At 36.3% G+C, this 22,104-nt stretch overlaps 1 protein-coding gene and 1 pseudogene across 1 annotated transcript in view; both read left to right on the forward strand.

The window, feature by feature from the left end:
- Positions 1-22,104, forward strand: part of MCPH1 (microcephalin 1) — a 325,091-nt gene that overhangs the window by 114,147 nt on the left and 188,840 nt on the right. Inside the window, exon 12 of the mRNA XM_043988990.1 lies at positions 20,450-20,527. Coding sequence (XP_043844925.1) covers positions 20,450-20,527 — 78 coding nt within the window. The remainder of the gene's footprint in view (positions 1-20,449; positions 20,528-22,104) is intronic.
- Positions 9,336-11,048, forward strand: LOC122742473 (annotated as a pseudogene).

Below are 22,104 nucleotides of genomic sequence, written 5' to 3' on the forward strand. Positions count from 1 at the left end.
CCATACCAGCTACTCACTATGGTATATGTTTAGGCAGATATTGGTGGACAGTTTTCCATGCTTAGTTACTTCAACCATTTTATTTGGTTCAAAATGTTCTTGCTCAGATTCATAACACTTCAGGCAGTCATATTTTTACTAGTCCTGTTAAGTATATTCAATCTCTGGTCACAAGCCCATCATTCCTGTATTTTAAGTCATGATCTAGAAATCTTTATCCAATTTTAAGACATATTTACCAGCTGTTAAACTTCTAAATTTGCCCTTTATTTATTTATTTATTTGGGGGGGGGGGTGAGGCAGTTGGGGTTAAGTGACTTGCCCAGGGTCACACAGCTAGTAAGTGTTAAGTGTCTGAGGCTGGATTTGAACTCAGGTCCTTCTGAATCCAGGGCCAGTGCTCTATCCACTGCACCACCTAGCTGCCCCCACCCTTATTTTTTGAAACATTTTCCTATTTCTAGGAATCAGTTTCTTCATTTAAAAAATAACAGGTTCAAATTGGATGATCTCTAAGATTCCTTCTAGTTCTGAAACATGATGCTTCCCTGATTTTAATTCATTGAAGTGGTAGGTTCACTTTCCTAGGTAAAGAGGCTTCCCTTCTCTCTCTGATGCTTTTAGAGTTCATGCTGACTCTACATTCAATGAGAGCCTGAAGGGAAATTAATCCAGAGTAGTCTCCCAACCCTCAAATGCCAGAACTCATACCACTGTTGATAACTTATGGCAGGACACAATTTCCCTTCAGGCTCTCATTGAATGTAGAGTGGTTAGGACAGTGTTTATATTTAAAGAGGGAATGTAAAGGTGAAGCAAATTCTTTTGACATATTACAAACAATAGAATTCAAGTCTAGGAATGTATCAAACACAGCTGCAGGAACAGGAAGTCCTTAAGTGCCAGAGATCTGTGTAACAGTTGGGTTACATTTACTGTAACTGCTGCTATCAAAGAAATTCTCTAGAACCCTAGTAGAAGACAAAGCGAGAACATTAGAGATATGTGTAAGCTGTTCTTTTTTTTTTGTTTTTAACATCTTTCTTTTTCTTTTGTTTTTTTGTTTCTTTTTTTAAATTACAAAATATAAGAATGACCCAAGTAAATGTTTTCTGCTTTGTAAAAATACATCTTTTAAATGTGGATACAGACATTCATGAGTTTACAGTTTGGGATTTTGAGTATTTGCTGCTAAATCATCTTGGAATTTAAATACCTCTACTTTCCCGTTTCCTCCCAAGTCCATTCTTTCTTTCTTTGCTGGCTGTTTCTTCTGCCTTCAAGACTTGAGCCTGGGGTTTCCAATATTCAGTTCAATACATTTATTTAACACCTACTATATTTTGTTTTTGTTTTTTTTGGTGAGGCAGTTGGGATTAAGTGACTTGCCCAGGGTCACACAGCTAGTAAGTGTCAAATGTCTGAGGCTGGATTTGAACTCAGGTCCTCCTGACTCTAGAGCTAGTACTCTATCTACTGCGCCACCTAGCTGCCCCAATACCTACTATATTTAAGACCCTGGATTTGCCCTGGATCACACAGTCAGAAGAGTTATGTCTTAAAGTCCCCAATAGCTCACCACCAAAATTTCCCAAAATAAAAATAGCACCTAATTTAGGGATTTTCACTGGACTAATCTAAAATTTAATATTTTTGTACAAATAGGTCCTTTCCCCCTTTCTTTTCTCTCTTTGGGATACAGACCTTGTAGTTATATTGATGGATCAAAGGATAAGCACAGTTTTATAGATCTGTAGGTATAGTTCCAAATTGTTCTCCAGAATGGTTGGACTAGTTCACAATTCTACCAATAGTGCAGTAGTGTCACTATTTTTCCACAACCCTTCCAGCATTTGTTATTTTCCTTTCTGTCGTGTTAGCCAATCTAATAGGTGTGAGATAGTACCTCAGAGTTCTTTTAATTTGCACTTTTCTAATCAATAGTGATTTAGAAATTTTTATTCATGTAACTATTGATAACTTTCATTTCTTCTGACCATTTTAAAAGTGGGTAATGCTCTTATTTACATAAATTTGAATCAGTTCTGCATATATGTAAGAAATAAGACCTTTATCAAAGAAACTTGCTGTAAACATTTTTCCCCCCGTTTCCAGCTTTCTTTCTAGTTTTTTTGGCTACATTTTGTTTCTATAATAACTTAACATTTTTTAATTTTTAGATTTCTCTTTTTAAAAGATATTTTTATTTTATTAAATATTTCCCAATTACATATAAACATTTTAATATTCATGTAAAAATTTTTGAGTTCCAAGTTCTTTCCCTTCCTTCTACCCTTCCCTCTCCTTGAGTAGGAAAGCAATATGATATCAGGTACTCATGTAAAGTCATGTAAAATATTTCCATTTTAGTCATGTGGCAAAAGAAAAACAGAGAAAAAAACAAGAGAAAGTTTTCAAAAATATGCATTTTTTATTGGTAGCTCAATTTCTTTTTCTAAAAACAGCCTATTCATATTGTTTGGACCATTACTCAATGGGTAATGGCTCTTATTTTTATAAATTTGGTTTAGTTCCCTATATATTTGAGAAGTAAGGTAAACTTGTAAAATGTTTTCCCCGGGTTCCTGTTTTCCTTCTAATTTTGGCTGCATTCGTTTTGTTTGTGCAAAAGCTTTTTTTATGTTATGTAATCAAAATTAAGTGCAGCTAGGTGGTGAAGTAGATAGAGTATTGGGCTTGGAATCAGGAAAATTCATTTTCCTGAATTCAAATCCGGCCTCATACGCTACCTGTGTGATCCTGGGCAAGTCATTTAACCATGTTTGCCTTAGTTCTTCATTTGTAAAATGAGCTAGAAAAGAAATGGCAAACTATTCCAGTATCTTTGCCAAGAAAACTCTAAATGAGGTCATGAAGAGTCAGACACAACTATACTATAGTCATTTACTATAGTGTAATTCATACCTATTCTATTCCACAGATCCACCACTCTTCCTCAGCCATTACCCTATTGTTCTGATAGTTACCACTTTGTAATAGTTTGAGATCTGGTACTACTAGACCGCCTTCTTTTACATTTTTTCATTGATTCCCTTGATATCCTTGAGCTTTTCTACTTCCAGATGAATTTTTTTATTATTTTTTCTATCTCTATAAAATATTTTTGATAGTTTGATTGGTATGGCACTAAATAAGTAGATTAATTTAGGTAGAATTGTCATTTTTATTATCTTGGCTCAGCCTACCCATGAGTAATTAATTGTTCCAATTATTTAGATCTGACTTTATTTGTGTGAAATGTGTTTTATAGTTCTCTTCATATAGTTCCTGGGTTTGTTTGGCAGGTAGATTCCCAAGTAGTTTATATTGTATACAGTTATTTTAAGTGGAATCTCTCTTATATCTTGCTGCTGCGCTTTGTTGGTAATATGTAGACATGCTGATGATTTATATGGGTTTATCTTGTGTCTTGAAACTTTGCTAAAGTTGTTAATAATTTCATGTGGTTTTTTAGTTGATTCTCTAGGATTTTCTAAGTAGAACGTCATATTTTATGCAACAGTGATAGTTTTGTTTCCTCATTACCTATCTATTCTAATTCCTTTTATTTCTTTTTCTTCTCTGCTATGCCTAGGTTTTTTGGGTTTTGGGGGGTTTTTTTTGGTGGGACAATGATGGTTAAGTGACTTGCCCAGGGTCACACAGCTAGTAAGTGTCAAGTGTCTGAGATCGAATTTGAACTCAGGTCCTCCTCAATCTAGGGCCAGTGTTTTATCCACTGCGCCACCTAGCTGCCCCCTATATCTAGCATTTCTAATATAATACTGAATAAGAGTGTTGATAATGGTTATCCTTGCTTCACTCCTGATCTTATATGGAAAGCTTCTAGGTTATCCTCATTACTGATAACTCTTGATCTTGGTTTTAGATACTACTTATTATAAGAAAGGCTTCATTTATTCCTATGCCTTCTAGTGGTTTTTTTTTTTTTACAAAAATAGGGATGTGTATTGTTTTTTATCAAAAGCTTTTTCTGAAAAAAAATTAAAAAGAAAAAACAAAAGCTTTTTCTCCATCTATTGATGCAGTCATATGTTTTTTGTTGTTTCTTGTTATTGAGATGGTCAATTAGCCTTGCTTTTCCTAATATTGAACCAGCCCTGCATTCTTGGTTATTATATGTTCTTTGTGATATATTTTTGTAATATCCTTGTTATTTTATTTAAATTTTTTTCATCAGTATTCATTATTTTATTTTATTTAAAATTTTATTTAAAATTTTCATTAGTATTCATTAAAAAAAATTGCCCAGGGCAGCTAGGTGGCGCAATGGATAGAGCACCGGCCCTGGATTCAGGAGGACCTGAGTTCAGGTCCAGCCTCAGACGCTTTACACACTTATTAGCTGTGTAACCCTGGGCAAGTCACTTAACCCCAATTGCCTTACAAAAAAAAAAAAAGAAGAAAGAAAGAAAAAAAAAATTGCCCTATAGTTTCTTTTTCAGTTTTTTTTTTGCTCTTTCTGTTTTAGATATCAAAACCATACTTGTATTATAAAAGGAATTAGGTAGAACTCCTTTACCTATCTTGTTTTCAAATAGTTTATATAGTATTGGGATCAATTGTTCCTTTAATGTTTTATAGAATTAGCTTATAAATCAATCTGGTCCTGGGAATTGTTCAGTTCATTTTTCTAAGGAAGGATTATTTAAGTATTCTGTTTCCTATTTCTGTTAATCTAGGCTATGTGTGTGTGTGTGTGTGTACATATAATGCTTTTTAAGGAATTATTTTCATCATTGAAATTTTGTCTTTTTTCTATTTTATCAATTTTTAAGTTATTTTCTTCAATGTTTTTGTGCCTCTTTTGTTAAGCTATTAATTATCTTTTCACAGTTTTCTTGTATTACTCTCATTTTTTGCCCAACTTTTCCTCTACCACTCTTATTAATTTTTAAAATCATTTTTAGTTCTTCCAGGAATTTTTGTTGGACTTATGTCAAGTCCACATTTTTTTCTTTGATGCTTTGCTTGTAGCTGTTTTAACATAGTTGTCTTCTTCTGAGTTTGTGTCCTGATCTTTCCTGTCACCATAGTTCCCTTTTAAGGTCAGGTTATTTTTGTTTGTTTGCTCATTTTTCTAGCCTTTTTTTTTTTTTCCTACTTTGAACTTTATGTTAAAGTTTGGCTCTCTTTCAGGGTATATTCATGGTGCGGGGCAAAGGGACACTGTTTCAAGCTTCAGCCTTTTTTGTACTGCCGTTTTCAGAGTTAGTTCTGGGGATTTGGAAGTTTTAAGTGTTTCCAAGTTGGTATGATATGGGGAGAGGCGTGCATACTGCTCCTTTATGACCAAAAGCAATACTGCTCATCAGGCCCCCTGGTCCCTTACAAATGAAAGCAATACTGCTCTTTGGGACTCCTGTTCCCTTGGGAAACCAAGAGATCCATAGAACTGTTACCCAGAAGTGGGTATAAGCAGTGAAGTTGCCAAACAACACTGGGTTCTGTACCCAGTGCTCTCACAGGGGTCTCCTGTATTTTTTTTTCTGACCAATTACCAGATCCCTTTATGCCCTTTGATTTAAGAGCTCCTGAAGCTGATGCTGCTATTATTGTCACCTTTAAGGCCCACTGCTGCTGTTGCTACCATGTGGGCTTCTGGCTGGTGCCTACCCCAGTGTCACAGACCTTTACTTCAACCTCCTTAGTTGTTTTGGGCTAGAAAATATGTTTCACCCTGAGTTTTTATTGGTTTTGCCACTCCAGAATCCATTATGAGGCATTATTTTAAAGTTGTTTGGAGGGAATGTTGGAAGAGCTTGGCTGCTTCCTCTGTTCCACCATCTTGGTTCTACCCCACAGAAGTCCTGGTATTATTATCTTTTTGAGACTCAAACCAACCTAGTGAATTAGGCGCAAATATTATTAAGAATGAACTTTAAAAAAAACACACAAACAGGATCAGTAGGAAAGGAAATAAAACGGGGAAAAGGGAAATTATACAACCTGAATAACACCACCGCCCAGGAATCAGCTGAGAACATACAGCAACGTCCTGTCACCTTCTAGCTTCAAGCTAGAATGGCAAATCTCCTCCCTTCTTCCCAGCAGACCCCAGACAGCCCCCAGCTAATTGGCTGGCCTCTCTGACAGTCACATGACTGCCCTCACTAGGCTTCTAATCATTATAATTTTGCCAGGCCCCTGTAGGCATCGGCGAGTGGTGATGACGTGAGGTGCCAGCGTCATGGAGATGGCTACAACCAGTGGGTGGAGCACTGTTCTGTTTGTGGAGCCCCAGAGGCCAGTGCACGTGCTGAGGTTTTTTTAAAGAATTCTAGCCAAAAGATGGGGTCATAAAAACTTCAAATAACAATTAATTCTTTACACTCTATAATTTTCCATGCTCCAATAGGAAATATTAACTAATCCACTGGCTCATTCTTTGTGATCCATTAAAAAATCTACCTACTACTGCACATAGTCTCTTCAGATACTCCTCACTTCTGCCCTTCTGCCAGCATCCTCTTGCAAACAAGCACTAGGCCTCCACTCTGCCTAGCCATGTTTCAAGGAGAAAAAGGTACAAGAGTAAGGAGAGACCATGGTGGTACTTAGGTCAGGGGACCCCAGGTTGGCAGAAACTATGTCCAGAATACCCACTCTTCCATCCCCAAGTCTGCAAAAAGTTTTTAGACTAGCCAGCTAAGTAAAGAACAAAGGGAACTGGAGCATGAGGCCACGATGTAAGATTGCCCTGGGCCTGAAAAAAAGGGGGACTAGAATCCAACTAGGCCTAGCTTTGGTGCAGCTCACCCCCTTCCCCCCCAACTCTTCTTCAGACAGGGACTGGTAATGGTGAAAAGTAAATTCCCCAGATTGAAAGGAGACTGGGATATCTTTAAGTTCCTGTCCTGAAAGTAAGCTTACCATCAAAAAGGGAGGAGTCATAAAGGGAGCAGCTTGAAAATATAAGGAAAAATGATTAACGTCCTTAAAGATATAAAGAATGAGAAAATTCAGTTTAAAATTTAGAGCACAAGTAAATCAACTAAAATTAGAAGGGAAAAATGAGCACCAACATATATAAAAAATTGCAAAATTTTCCATTTAAAGATTGTAAGGCAAAATAAATTGAACCAACATCTGATTGAACACAGAACTCTGTGGGTTCCCAAGAGAGTTTGGAACTATAGTAAGGTGTTCTGTGATGATTGAAGAGGAAACTAAGTGGCAGGATTTATGTCCTGCACAGCCAAGTTAAATAGCAGAATAGAAAAAATTTTGAATCCATGGTGAGGAGTCCTTCCAAAGAGGCAAAAGAGAAAACAACAAGATGGGAACACAAGTATACTGAAGCTGAAGAACAACATGGAAGATGACAATCAAAAGCAATAATGTTAAAAGAACAAATGATCTCTGTGTAAACAGAATAGATGGATGGTAATCACCTAGGGGAGAGCACTATGAAGGTGTAGGAGATAGGGAGACACCAAAAAGACCTCTAGTATATAAAGGAATATTAAATGAGACTTGAAGGAAGCCAGAAAATCTAAGAGGCAGAGGTGAGAAGGAAACATATTTAGGCAAAGGGGATAGCTAGTGAAGTTGCATGGAATTGAGGGTGGAGAATGTTCTCTGTGCAGAACAGTAGATACGCTAGTATAGCTAGATCCTAGAACATAGAGAGAGAAGGAAGATGTTTTAAGACTGGAAAGATGGGAAAGGGCCGTGTTATGAAGGGGTTTAAATGTCAGAGGAATTTATATTCATCTTGAAGACAAAAACCACTAGAGTATATTAAGTAGAGAGAACATCACATTATAAGCCCATTGGATCTTCAAGCATCATTCATTTTGTTTGTTTGTTTTGCAGGGCAGTGAGGGTTAAGTGACTTGCCCAGGGTCACACAGCTAGTCAGTGTCAAGTGTCTGAGGCCAGATTTGAACTCAGGTCCTCCTGAATCCAGGGCCAATGCTTTATCCACTGTACCACCTAGCTTCCCCTAAGCATCATTCATTTTGAATCTGATATATAAATTAGCATGCCAACTCCCAGGTATGATCTACTGTTTTCATTCAGATAATATTAATGTCTGATATACCAATATTATTTTATACTAAGGATTTACAAATCATAGAATTTAAGAGTGATAAAGGACCTTAGTAGCCATCTCATCCAACCCATATTCAAAAGGAACCCACATTATAATATACCCAGCAAGTGTCACTCAGCCTTTGTTTGCTTATCTCTAGCGAAGAGGAATACATTACCTTTGGAGACATTCTCTTCCACTTTGGGTCAGCTCTAATTCTTTGGAAGTTTGTACTGATATCAAGCCTAAGCTTGCTCTTCTATAATCTCCATCAATTGCTTCTAGTTCTTTCCTGTGGTACTAAATGGAACAAACACAGTCTTTCTTCCAAATGATATTTGAAGATGTGTCTCATGTTGTCCCTGAATCTTTTCTCGAGGATGAATGTTTTCCAGTTCCTTCAATGTATTCCCTAATGATATGTCTAGGACCTCATCTATGCACCCATCATCTTTGGGTCAGCATGTCAACACTTTTTATCAACAAGCAATGTGGGGGGATTCTTAAAATATGCTTCTTGGCCAGGATTAAAAGTTACCCTCCAAGAGAAACAATACTGGGCATATTTATATTTCAGGGTTTCTGCTGAATTCTCTGGAAATTACTTGGAAAGGAGAACTCCAGCAGTGCTTCCCAATCCTGCGGTTTACATGTGGTTCAGTTATGCATGTTGAAAAGTTAGAATTATGGTGGTTTTTAAACAGAATTGAGTTTTAGCCTCAATTGTTGTTTTCAAGAATGATGTTGGTAATTTCCATGTGTTTACAGCAGTTTATGTTTCTGATGTTCAGTGTACTGTTTTCAACAGAGGGAATAATTTGTTTCTTTCTATTTCATGAGTAAATTGGCAGCTACTCACAAATTCAAAACCCAAACCAGAGTTTATTTTCTGTTCATAAAGAGCAGGAAGTGACACAGCAGTATAAAAATAAATTAGTTTGACCAGGGTGGCACCTTTGGTATGTATTTTTTCTATTTTTTAAATAAAAATCAGACTTAGACAAATATTAGACAAATATGTTTAAAGGGAAAATGTTACAATTGTCAAGTATTTGAATACTGCCATTAGACCTATTCTCTCCACATTGCCATTAGGCAATCTCTAATTATTTTCTGTTTTTAAATGGTTTCCCTTTTTCATTTTTATCCATAGTGCCTAGAATAGTGTCTACTGGATTTCTTGTTGTCCATAATTATGCACACATTCCATGGTTTGGTGAAGGGGACAGTTTTTAGGGCACCTTTTCTAGCTCCTTCTTCATGCCAAGGGTTGGCAATGTGGTCCTTAAAAAAGGCTGCTCAGTCACCCATGGGACTGCCAAATCTTACCGTTGCTTCAGTACAGTGAGAAGATAACCTTCTGGCCTAGACTGCCTGTGTGCAGGCTTGTGACTTATACGTCTCATTGTATCCATACCTGTTGCTTCATCACTTGCCTGAGCTAGGTTAAAAATGGTAAAGTGGTATGGGTGATATCTTTTGACTTGCACATAAATTGGATTTAAATGAGGCAGAGTTGGGTGAAGTCATCATCAGAGTCCATCAGCAAGACAAAAATCAAGAGGACTGGCTTGGCTCAGGGTGCAGCGGATGACCTTGACATCTTTAATGCCTAACCAACTGCTAAGCATTCTATAGCACCTGCTTCAGCTGCCTTCATGGCTGTTGGAACATATTGTTCTCACCTGCTCATTCTACTGCAGAAAATCTTCACATGGTGGGGGTAGACACCTCCCTAACTCACTGATGGGGTTGAGGCCCGTCAGTTACCCTCATTCTGCCAAAATGGTTTACCAGGATGTGGACCTTACTCTCTAATGTGAACTAATCAAAGAAATAAAGAATACACACAAACACTCAGTTAGGTATAGAAATACATTTTATTCAACAGGGAAGTTGGGTAAGGGCAAAAGGGAGAATTAGAGGGCAGGTAGATTTAAGGAGGGATTATTGTTTAGTCATTTCAGGAGTTCTACTCTTCCTGACTCCATTTGGGGTTTTCTTGTCCAAGATACTGGGCTGGGTTTGCCATTTTCCTTCTCCAGCTCATTTTACAGATGAGGAAATTGAGGTAAACATGGTTAAATGACTGTCCAGGATCATGCAGCCAGTCAGTGTCTGAGGCCAGATTTGAATTTAGGTCTTCATGACTCCAGGTTCAGTGCTCTATCCACTACACCAGTGTTCTCCTCAAGTTTAGGTGGAGACAGGTCCTTTTGTCTAGATAACCTAAGGCTGAGGGTGGTCTGAGTAGAGATAATTACTTTCTGTCCAGGGGTTACTCTCAGGCCCCCAGGGAAAAGGATATACGTTCTTTGAATTGATAGCCTAAAGTTAGGAATGGTCTGTTATACTTTACCTATCAGAGAGCCCTTCATTTTAATATAGCCCACCTCTAATCATGTTAACCCAATTAGATTAGATTGCTGTTTGGTGAACCACCTACTGTTTTGAAGGGTATATAAACTGTGAGTCAGCAGCCATGATTGTCTTTGGTCTGAAAGAGACAGCCAAATGACCATCCTTTTATTAATAATCTCCTGTCCTTATTAATAAAATGATTAAATTGCCCAGAAATCATGTCTCAACTTTTTAATCATCACAAACTACTGAGATAACCTTTATCTGCAGTGGTGCTAAAAAAATAACAAAAACAATCAGAGGTTCAAAAAAGTGAGAACTATAGTGTGTTGGCAGCTTTAGGTCCCCTAACCTTACTTGTTCCTAGATGTGGCTTCGAAACTAGTGCTATTCAAGGGACACTGACATAGCATCCAAGTTCATTGGAGCTGGGGCAGCCACTGAGGGAGGAGCTGGCTCTGAAGCTGAATTCAGGGCTATATTTCTAAATCTCATCATTGGTTAAGTCAGGAACCTCTCTCTGAATTAACAGCTCTTCTCCTGTGCTATGCCAGGCTTTTGCCTTTTGTCAAAAGCCTTGAAACTTTTCTGCCTAATGGTGGCCTTCCCCATCCTCTTCACCATGTGAAGTAGCTGTGTCTACTCTCCAATGTTCCTTCTTCTCCTCCTGGCTCTTCTTTGTCTCATCTACTGTATGTACCTCTCCCTCTCTTTGGGGAAAGCTAAATAAATACTATAGGAATAGACTGGAGAGAGAGAGACAGATAGATACAGAAACATAGACAAAGAGAGAGAAGAGGAGGAAGAGGTGAGAGAGGAAAGAAGGAAGGAAGGAATGGAGGGAAGGAGAGAGAGGGAGAAAAAGAGAGAAAGAAATGAGGGGGATGGCTTCAGAGAAACTTAAGATTTATATGAACTGTTACAGGTGAAATGAACAGAATCAGAACAATTTATTAACTGACAAAAATATATTAGGGACAAACAACCTCAAATGAAGTAGAAACTGTGAACAGTGTGATAACCAACCATGATTCCAGACGACTAGTGATGAACCAACCCGCCTCCCAATAGAGAGATAAAGAATTCAGAGTACAGAATAAGGTATATTTATTTTTAACATGACCAATCTGAAAATTTCTTTTGTTATAAAAGTTTGTAACAAGGTTTTTGTTTCATCTTCATTCCCAATCGAGGGTGGGTTTGGTGTGAGAGGGAGATAAGGTGAATTTTTGCTGGTTGAAAAAAATATATATTATTTTAAAAATAAAATTATCTCAGCTTAGTTGATATACTTTTTAAATGTTTAAACAACCATTCAAGGAGATTTCCCAGGATAGCTGTCTTTTAATTTCTTACTTAGTTGCACTATTTTGGACTTCATGTTCTCAATAACCTCAGCATTGTGCAGGTTCACATCAAATGTGAAACTCACATTTCCTCGGTTTCCCTTGCCCTTCAGTCCTCTCCTTCCCTCTGGTTGGAGACGGCGTAGTGTGGGCTTCAGAGCCAGCTCCTCCCTCAGTGGCTGCCCCAGCTCCAATGAACTTGGAAGAGTGCACAGGGGAGCCATCTTTTCCACTTCCCAGACAGCTGCACTCCTCAGGATTCCATCATACCCAAGCCTGCTCCATTCCTCCACACACTCTCTGCTGCATTTCAACATCTTTTTATGGGTTGTCTTTCCCTCATTTGCATTTGATTGTGAACTCCTTGGGGACAAGGATTGTCTTTTGTCTTTCTTTGAATCCCCACCCTTTAGCAGAGTGCCTGGCACATAGTAGATACTTAGTAAATGTTTATTGACTGAGAAGGAAGGGTGCCAACTATGTGCCAACCACTGTGATTATTGCTTTACAAACATTATTTCATTTGATTCTCACAGCAAACTTCTGAAGTAGTGCTATTATATCCTCATTTTACAGTTGAGGAAACTGAGGCATAGGTTAAGTTACTTTCCCAGGGTCACACAGCTAGTAATTATCTGAGGCCATAGTTTGTTGTTGTTTTTTTTACTGACTTCAAAACCAGCTTTTTATCCAGTGTGCCCCCAACAAGTTAACCCTTAACTAGATTCTTTTAGAGGAAACAAAATGATTAATGTCTCAGAGAGGAGTCCAGAACTCTGAACAGTAGGCAGAGCTTAGTAAAATAAGAGCATATTCTATTTAATGGAATTTAGCTGCAAAGAGAGATCTGCAAATGACTTGTACAAGTTATTGGCCAGAGACATACTTCTCAAAAAACCTTTATTGGGAGCAATATCATCCTGATTCTAAAAGAAGAATTCATATGTATTGAGGAACTAGACAAAATAATCATTATCTAGGATTATGAATGTCATGTGAGACTAACCTCATTTCTGCTTTGGACAGGGTGATAAGATTTTTGACATGGCATTAGAGGGCCAGAAAAGGAAACATTATGTTATATGCCTAGATTTCTGCAAAACATTTGTCAGAGACCCTAGTACCCTCCTTGTGGGTAAGATGGTTTGTTTTTTACTAGGTAACAGTACATCTATCAGTAACTGTTTTAAATTTCCTGAGGAGTCATCTCCCTAGTGATGTGCCTCAAGGGTCTGTGCATGGCCTGATGTTGTTCATGGTTTTTTATCTATGGGTTGAATAAAGACACAGGTGATAAAGTTATTAAATTTGCAAATGACTCAGCTGTGAAGGATAACTTACATCTGACATGACAGCAAAAGGAACTAGAAAGATATCAGGGTGGAATAGTGGGCCAAGACTAATAAGATGAAATATATTATGCATAAATTTAAAGTTCTCCTCTTAGGTTCAGATAAATCAACTTCACAAGATAGTTTGGATGAAAAATGATTGAGGAATTTTGGGAGGAATAAAAGCCCCATATGAAATAACAGAACTTTGTCACTAAAGGTACTAATATGATCTTTGGCTATATTAAAAGAAGACATAGTGTCCAGAACAGGGGAAATAATAGTCTTTTTGTGTTCTACATTGGTCAGACCACATTTAAAATGATAGTAAAATCTCTATTCCTGTGTCAGTAGCCTAGCAAAGAAACTACAAACAACTGGTAGAAGTGAAAATAGAGACACTACCCTTCTACCATGAATTTTTATGGGCTCATTTGTACTTCAGGTTGTAGAATACATGTATAGTTACTTGCTAGAGCAAGGAGAGGAATATCACCATTTTTCTTAAGTGAATGTATGAAGAGGGGTATGTTTAATAAAATGCTTCTTAGAATGACAGGTTTTGGGGGTCTTTTTCTAGGTGAGAGAAAACAATGAAAAGTTAGCTATTATTAGCAATTATTATGGTAAGGAACCATAATTGTATCTTTTCTAGAATGCTCTTAAAATAAAAACAGAACTCTATGCCACATGTCTGATGAAGGCCACCATGATTAGAAAGGCAAGTCAGTTTAAACATTTTGTCTTTAATTACCTAAGTACAAAAGTTTGGTTTTCTGTGGTTTTCTTTCATGTTGGCTATCATCAAATACATGGCATAGAGCTCTGTTTGTATCTTTTAAACATTTAAGAAAAAACACAATTGTGGCTTCTTAATAATAATTCCTAATATTTACTAACATTTATGGCAGGCATTATGCTAAGAGCTTTAAAATTATTATCTCAGGGCAGCTAAGTAGCGCAGTGGATAGAGCACTGGACTGGAGTCAGGAGGACCTGAATTCAAATGCAGCCTCAGACATTTGACACTTACTAGCTGTGTGACCCTGGGCAAGTCACTTAACCCCAATTGCCTCACCAAAAAAAAAAAGAAAGAAAAAAAGAAAATTATTATCTCTTTTCATCTTCACAGTAAGTTAAATGCTATATATTAATCCCATTTTACACATGAAGAAACTGAGGCAAATGGAAGTTAATGACTTACCTAGTGTCACACAGCTAGTATGTATCTTAGGCTCGATTTGAACTCAGGTTTTCTTTTTTTTTTGGTGAGGCAGTTGGGGTTAAGTGACTTGCCCAGGGTCATCAGTTCCATAAATGAAAGTTGATGGCTCAATTATCATCTTTATGATGATGACACATAAATCTATGTATACAAGCCTAGTGTCCTTTGATCTAGTTCCATAGACATTTATCTTAAATTCAACATGTCTAAAATAGAACTCATCTAGATGAGAGTTCACGATGAGTCATGTGAGGGAAGAGATGAAGATACAAGAAATGTTGTGAAACTAAAAATGACAAGATCTGGCAAGTGATTGGCTATGTGGGGTGAATTAGAGTGAGTGAAAAGCCAAGGATGACATTGAAGTTCAGAACCTGAGCGATGGAAAACCAAGTGGTGTCAAACAGAAATAGGTCCAGAAAAGGTCACAGCTATGAGCGAAAGGATATTGAGTTCTATTTTCTTTCCCCTTCCTCAGCTCCACCCTACCCCACCACCATATCCTCTCAACTGTCAAGGCCTGTCAATTCTGCTTCTAGAATATTCGCTTGGTTATACCTTCACTTCACTCAAATTTCCACCATTCTGTCCAGATCCTTATCTCCCCTTGCCTGAACTATTGTGATATCTTCCTAATGGGTCTCCCTCTCCCACAATCTGCCTTCTATTCCTGCCAATCAGCCTCAAACTGCCTATGTATTGATAAGTAAATCAAGTTATTTCTCTGCTTTAAAAATAGCACCAACACCAGCTGTTCTTTATTGCAGAGGATAAAATACAATCTTCATAGCCTTAAAGTATACCACAATATTGCTTCAGCTTAACTTTTCATACTTGTTGATCGTTGACCTTTCTTTCTTTCTTTTTTTTTGGGGGGGGGCAGGGCAGTGAGGGTTAAGTGACTTGCCCAGGGTCACACAGCTAGTCAGTGTCAAGTGTCTGAGGCAGGATTTGAACTCAGGTCCTCCAAAATCCAGGGCGGGTGCTTTATCCACTGTGCCACCTAGCTGCCCCCTAATCGTTGACCTTTATTCATTCCTTTATTCATTCATTCATTCATTCATTTACTAATTTATTAATTATTTATTTTAGTGAGGAAATTGGGGTTAAGTGACTTGCCCAGGGTCACACAGCTAGGAAGTGTTAAGTGTCTGAGGCTGGATTTGAACTCAGGCACTCCTGACTCCAGGTTTGGTGCTCTATCCACTGCGCCACCTAGCTGCCCCTAATCATTGACTTTTAATTAAGATGTATTAACTTGAATTCTACTCTATTAAACTGCTTTGGAAATGTTTTGATTTTCATAAAGTTCTAACATTTTTATTCTCTTGACCTTGTAATTTTGATTCTTTATATTAGACCCGTAAGAATACTACTCTAGGGGGCAGCTAGGTGGCGCAGTGGATAAAGCACCAGACCTGAGTTCAAATCCAGCCTCAGACACTTGACACTTATCTAGCTGTGTGACCCTGGGCAAGTCACTTTAACCCTCATTGCTCTGCAAAAAAATTACAAAAATTTAAAAATATAAGTCTTTAAAAAAAAAAAGAATCCTACTCTGCCTCTTCTGAATTCAGCATTAGAATGTTGCAGCAAAGAGAAAAACTTAAAAGATTTCAAAAATATATAAAATACACATCTAGATAAATATGTATGCTGTGTATTCATATATCTAATGACTTGATCATACTCTCCCATAGTTTATAATTAAATCCATGTGCAAATATTTCATAATTTTTTTCTCAATTTTGTTTGCCGAATCATTAATTTTATTTATAAAGATGTCTGCGGTTTATACGAATAAACATCTATGTTTCCTTTTGGATGTATCAGTTGTTCATGTCGACCATGTTTTATGCTTTTCAATATCCTCTTACTTGTTCTCTAGATGTATTTTATTGTCTCTCTGTGCTCCATCTTAATCCATATTTTTCTTGTTCTGCTTCATTTGTCTACAACAACTATCCACCATTCATTCTGAGATGACTGTTCAAGATAAAAGATCACTATAAAGTTGTCTATTTAACTTTCTTCTTCCAAGATAAAACAATTGGGGGCAGCTAGGTGGAGCAGTGGATAAAGCACTGGCCCTGGATTCAGGAGTACCTGAGTTCAAATACAGCCTTAGACATGTGACACTTGCTGTGTGACTGTGGGCAAGTCACTTAACCCCAATTGCCTTACAAAAAACAAACGAAAACAAGATAAATCAATCTTCTAATTCTTTGAGTCTTTCTTTGTCTTTTCTTCTTCATATACACATACACATACATATATGTACATGTGCATATATATATAATTTTTATGTCTCTCCCTCTGATCCTTTTACATTCAGTTCTATTTTATCTTTATCAAATAAAGACAAATATGACATTTAAAGCCGACTTGTTATTTAGACCCATGTTTCCATTTTCCAGGGGCTTTTTATAATGTATGTAAGCAAACTCCTTTGCTCATGGTAGTCATTCATTGTATTTTGTTTTCCACCCATATCAATTGAGAGGCAGTATGATGTAATGGAAAGAGTCCTAGGTTTGGAATAATGCAACCTGGGTTCAAACTTCAGTTTTGCTATGTAATAGCTATATGATTTTTGGTCAAATTCATTTGACTTCTCGGTGTCTTAGTGTCCTCATCAACAAAATGAGGGGGGGTGAGACAAGGTAACCCATATTTTCTTTTCCAACTCTATAACTATGGTCCTGTAGTCTTTTTGTTTTTTTCTTGTGGATGGTTTATTTGGCAAAGCTTAACCTGTGGGTACTTCAAGTTCATTCACCCCCCCCCCAAAAAAAAAGCAGAAGAGACTCATCATCCATTCAATTTGGAAAATGCATCACATCAAACCCTGACAAGGCCTTACTGGGAGGGGGTCACTGAGTCAGCTGTGTGTGGGCCAGTGTTAGCTGGTCACGATTTCCCTGAAAAAGTGGTGAGGCTGAGAAGTTGATATCCATCTCACCCACATTCTCTCCCAGGCTCACCCTTTGGAGCACCAAGTTGCTTTTCATCTAAATTCCTGTATGGTATGATTTCAGAATTCGTGGAAAATTATAAAGCAAAATTTCTAATTTTGGAAAGCATTTAGGTGACCTCATTTTTGTATCTTTTCAAAATACTAAACAAGACAATGACTTAATCAGTATACAGTAAGAGAGAGAAAATAATCGTCTGAACTGATACCCAAGAACATCATTAAACTTCTAATAAATGCTTATCTGTCTTAGAGGAAACTTAATTTAATACAGAGAAGGGAAATGTCATTTTATTAATGTGAAAAAGAATTTCCCTAAACTTTTCATACAAAAACAAAATAAAATACACAAATTTCCAAAAAGATAATTCAGATGCTTATAAATAATGTTTTCAGGGCTGAACTGAATTGCACAACTTATACACTTCATAGAAAAAAAAGATGTGATTTCTTTTAATTAATTACATATAAAAGAAAAATAAATTTTATGATACGATTTTTGTGACCCTACTTTGTACAAATTTTTATTCAATACAGAATATTTGCCATCCTTTCTACATAAAAACTCTGGTCATATTTACAGATTCAAAGAAGGCACAAAAGGCATCTTGTCCCAGAGCATAACAGGGGTCATCTTAGTGCTGCTTTCTCATGCCATCCAATGTAGTGAAAAATCTGGTTAGCACACAGGAGGGAATAAGACAGGAAAGGGGGCTAGCTCATAGAATTTGAAGATTCTCTATGGGAAGGAGGCCCAAAGGCCTCCACTCTGAAAGGAGAGTCTTATGACCTTCCTTGAGCTCTTCCATCCAGATTGCCATGTGACAGCTTTAATACACAGCTCATCTGGGTCTGATTATCTTTTCATAGTCCTGCCTATATGAACCCTCTTATTCAGCCTATTTTAGCTATTCTCTATTGTCCAAATATATCTTATGTTTCCTTACCCAAACCCTTTGTTCATGCCATTTCCTCTGCCTATAAAGTCCTCTGCACATCACTAACTCTATTTTACACATCCATCAAGACTTAACTCAGATCTTACCACCTCTATGAAGCCTTCCTTTACCTCTCCAACTATATTCCTTATCCAGATTCCCATAGCATTTATGCAGTTTTAAAACGGAATCTCTGACTATTACCTTTAAGTTAAGATAAAACATTTCTCTCATTAGACCTTTTCCCTTCTCCTTCCCTTTTCACAAAATGGGAAATATCAAGTCCTGAGTTCCATTGTCCTTTTAGACTTTCTCTGACATTGGAGAGTTAGAGTGTTGTCTTAGCAGAAAATCAGCATGTATTATCTTATTAAGATTTCTGCAGATGATCAAAAGATAATAATCTTCATATCATATATAATATGATAAAATGGATGATAGTGATCATAAGGTGATGATATGGAGGTGATAGTCATTCTCCTATTCTTCAGACATCTCAAAGATCAACTAAGAAATCCTTTAAGACTCTGATATAAACCTCTAATGCCAAAGATAATCTTAAAGAGGAGGTTTCAGAATAATGGAAACTGGAGACTGGATAGGAAGGCAGGTAGGGCCCTGTGGCCCATTAATTGTACTTGATTATTTAATTATCATTTTGTGTGATTATATGCTCCGTATCCAATTAGACTTTAGCTCCTTGAGAGCTGGAAAAATGTGTTATTATATTCCTTATTGTATCTGGCATAGGTTCCTACTTATACAAACACACATGCATAGTTATTCATTGATTAATATTATTATTACTGATACTTAAGCATGGTCAAAATGCTAAGAATATATTATGGAGGATAGAGCACCGGCCCTGGAGTCAGGAGTACCTGAGTTCAAATCCGTCCTCAGACACTTAACACTTACTAGCTGGGTGACCCTGGGCAAGTCACTTAACCCCAATTGCCTCACTTAAAAAAAAAAAAAGAATATATTATGGAAAAACGCTATACCTAACATAAGAAAGGTTGGAATGCATCCTCCTCTGTATGAATATAGATGATGTATGTAAAATATTTTGTAAATGTTGTATATCTGTTGTATATACTGTATTTTATTTATATATTCTAGTATAGTGATTAGTTCATTCTTTTTAAAAGCCATATTGATGATTCAAGCTTGTTGAGTATAAGCTTGAGCACATAATGGATAAACATGAAAGGTTGATGTGAAAAATTGACAGGTATAACATAAATGACTCCAAATTGATAACTTTTAGAAAAAAAGAGTCAAGACTCATTCATTGAAGAAAACTCAACAAAAAGATCTAGTCTAACTCATATGTAGAAAACAAGGAAAACACTTGGATATATTTATTGAAAGTGCAAAGAAAACATTGTAGGTCTTCTATAAGTCATACCAATGTAATTTAATTCTGCCAAATTAACTGTGATTAGAGTGATACATTTAGTGCATATAAGAGAAAATATTTATTTTCAGGGTGTGTAGACACTGACTGGAATTTACTGCTGTGAGTCAGATATCTTGGTTGAATTAAAAACAAAACATAACTTTGAACATTAACAATGCTACAAGCTAAAATAATAATAGTCATGAAAGCTTGCCTATGGGATATTACATGACTCTAAGACCAGGGAAAGATAGAGATCATTAAATGAACATAAAATTCACTATAGGAATTTTCCATAATGTGAATATATTGGCCATTGCTTAAGATAGGGGTGCTGATTTATAAGAGCCACTGTCCTGATTGATGCTTATTTTAATATTATTGATTCTTATTATTTAATATTATTTTATTATTATATGGATGATTATTTTGATTAACTTATCCAACAATAATAAACCTGAAATTTCCTTTTTGGTTAAGCTCTAAATGCCTCTGAAAATTGAGCCACTATTAGGATTTTTCCAAAATATGATATCATGTATATTCACTAAAGATATCACTTAACAGCATTTGGCAATGCAAGGTTTCTAATCACCATAGACTCTTAACCAAGTTTTTATTAGAATTTGTCATATTTATGCAATATTATTATTTTGAAAATGATCTGGTGTTCACATAGATGTCTGTTTCAAAGATATGGAATGGGTAACTGCTGCTGTTCAGATTTTATTGTTGTTTTTCTCCTGTACCTTTTTATTATTTACTAAAAGTACAGTAAATCCAGAAGTGAACTGTTTTCTGTTCCATTTGCAGGTGCTTTGGTCTTTGGAGTTTGGCCATTGGATTTCAGAGGAGCCATATGAACTTTCAGGCAACTTCCCTGCAGCTTCTGTAAGTCCAGTGCCATTTTATATTTGTGAATGCCATTTGATTTTTTTCACCAGATTGTGACAGAATGAGAGATAAAGAATAATAATATTCCTTTAGCAAGGATGCAATATATCTAACTAGGAAGATATACACAGAGCTTAACTCATTTGTTGTCTACCTACTTCTTAGGGACATTCATAAAATTAAGTAGCATTTGTCAACTGACCCAGGAATAAAACTTCCCATAAAATACTACAAGAGTTATTTTTAATGATAACAATAACACATTTACATAGCACTTCAAAGTTTATAAAGTTCTTTAAAATGAAGCAAATCAGATATTTAAAGTAATAGGATCTACCTGAAATGGCAGTAGTATCTTATCTCCTACTATTATTTTGATTTCTTCCAATGATTACACAAGTTGTGAATGAAGGTAGAATGATAAACTAGAGGATAATTACAGGATTTTAAAGTATTTCATATAGTTCTACAATGAACTTAAACATTACTCAGCTCTGAGTCAAAACTCCCAGTAAAACTATTCCTGTATCCACTTTTAAATAGAATAATTAATACTGTTAATAGTCACTTGAAGACTATGCTAGGTCAAGGTTACACTGAGGTTGGATATATTTTTCATAAGTGTTGACAGGGATGTACAACAGCTTAATCTCCAAAATGATATCTATCCTAAAAATGAATTGTGTGTGTTTTTTTTCTATGCTTGGAGTCTTTCTCCCTGTTACTCAGTTGATTGAGTATGTTACATGGGATAAGTTAACAAGAGGATTGAACTCTGCCCTGCTGTGGTTATCATGGTTGTTTGTTGTTTTTGTTTTAAGAATATTATTTTGATTTCCTTCTGACTTTACAAATGGTTTTTTAATAGAATAGGAATGTCTCTCAGCAGTAGTGTGTCTTTTGTTTAAAATACTGTTTTAGGAATTGAAGCATAAAGGAAAAATACCACTAACTTTTTTTCCCCTAAATTAGAATATCTATAGTAGCCTGAGTAACCTTATGGTGTATTTTCTAAGTTAAAATCCACAGTATTGTTGGAATTTTCTTGCAAAATTTCCATTCAAATTGAGTAATAAACTTGTCTTTTTTCCCCTTCCCTCCTCTCCCATATCTTTCCTTACCCACTGCCTATCATACTGATCATTACACTTGGTTCAGAAATATACTTTAGATTAAGTATTTTTCCTCTTATCAAATGTTTTTCTTTTAATATAATATCTTTGTTGAGCTTTTCATTATAAACTTAGTAGTAGATTCATTGTAAGAAAAATTTTTAAGTGTTCTGAGATTCTTTGACTGCATAGCCACTATACTTTCTTAAATATAGTAATGCATGAAGGGAAAAAACCAATCCATTCTGAACTTGCAACTACAAATGGTGGTTCTGTAAATTGAGGTTTAGTAGCAGTATAAGAATCTGAATAAGCTCTCCAAAATCACTTTTCTTAAAGTCTAAACTATGTAGGAATTGCCTATAAATCAACTGGGCTGCCAATGCTAGAGATTCCAGGAGTTTATATCTGAAGTTTTAAGAACAAAACTATATTTTAAAAAAATATTGTTGAGTACTTGCA

The sequence above is a fragment of the Dromiciops gliroides genome, chromosome 2 (genome assembly GCF_019393635.1).
Source record: "Dromiciops gliroides isolate mDroGli1 chromosome 2, mDroGli1.pri, whole genome shotgun sequence".
Taxonomy (NCBI): domain Eukaryota; kingdom Metazoa; phylum Chordata; class Mammalia; order Microbiotheria; family Microbiotheriidae; genus Dromiciops; species Dromiciops gliroides.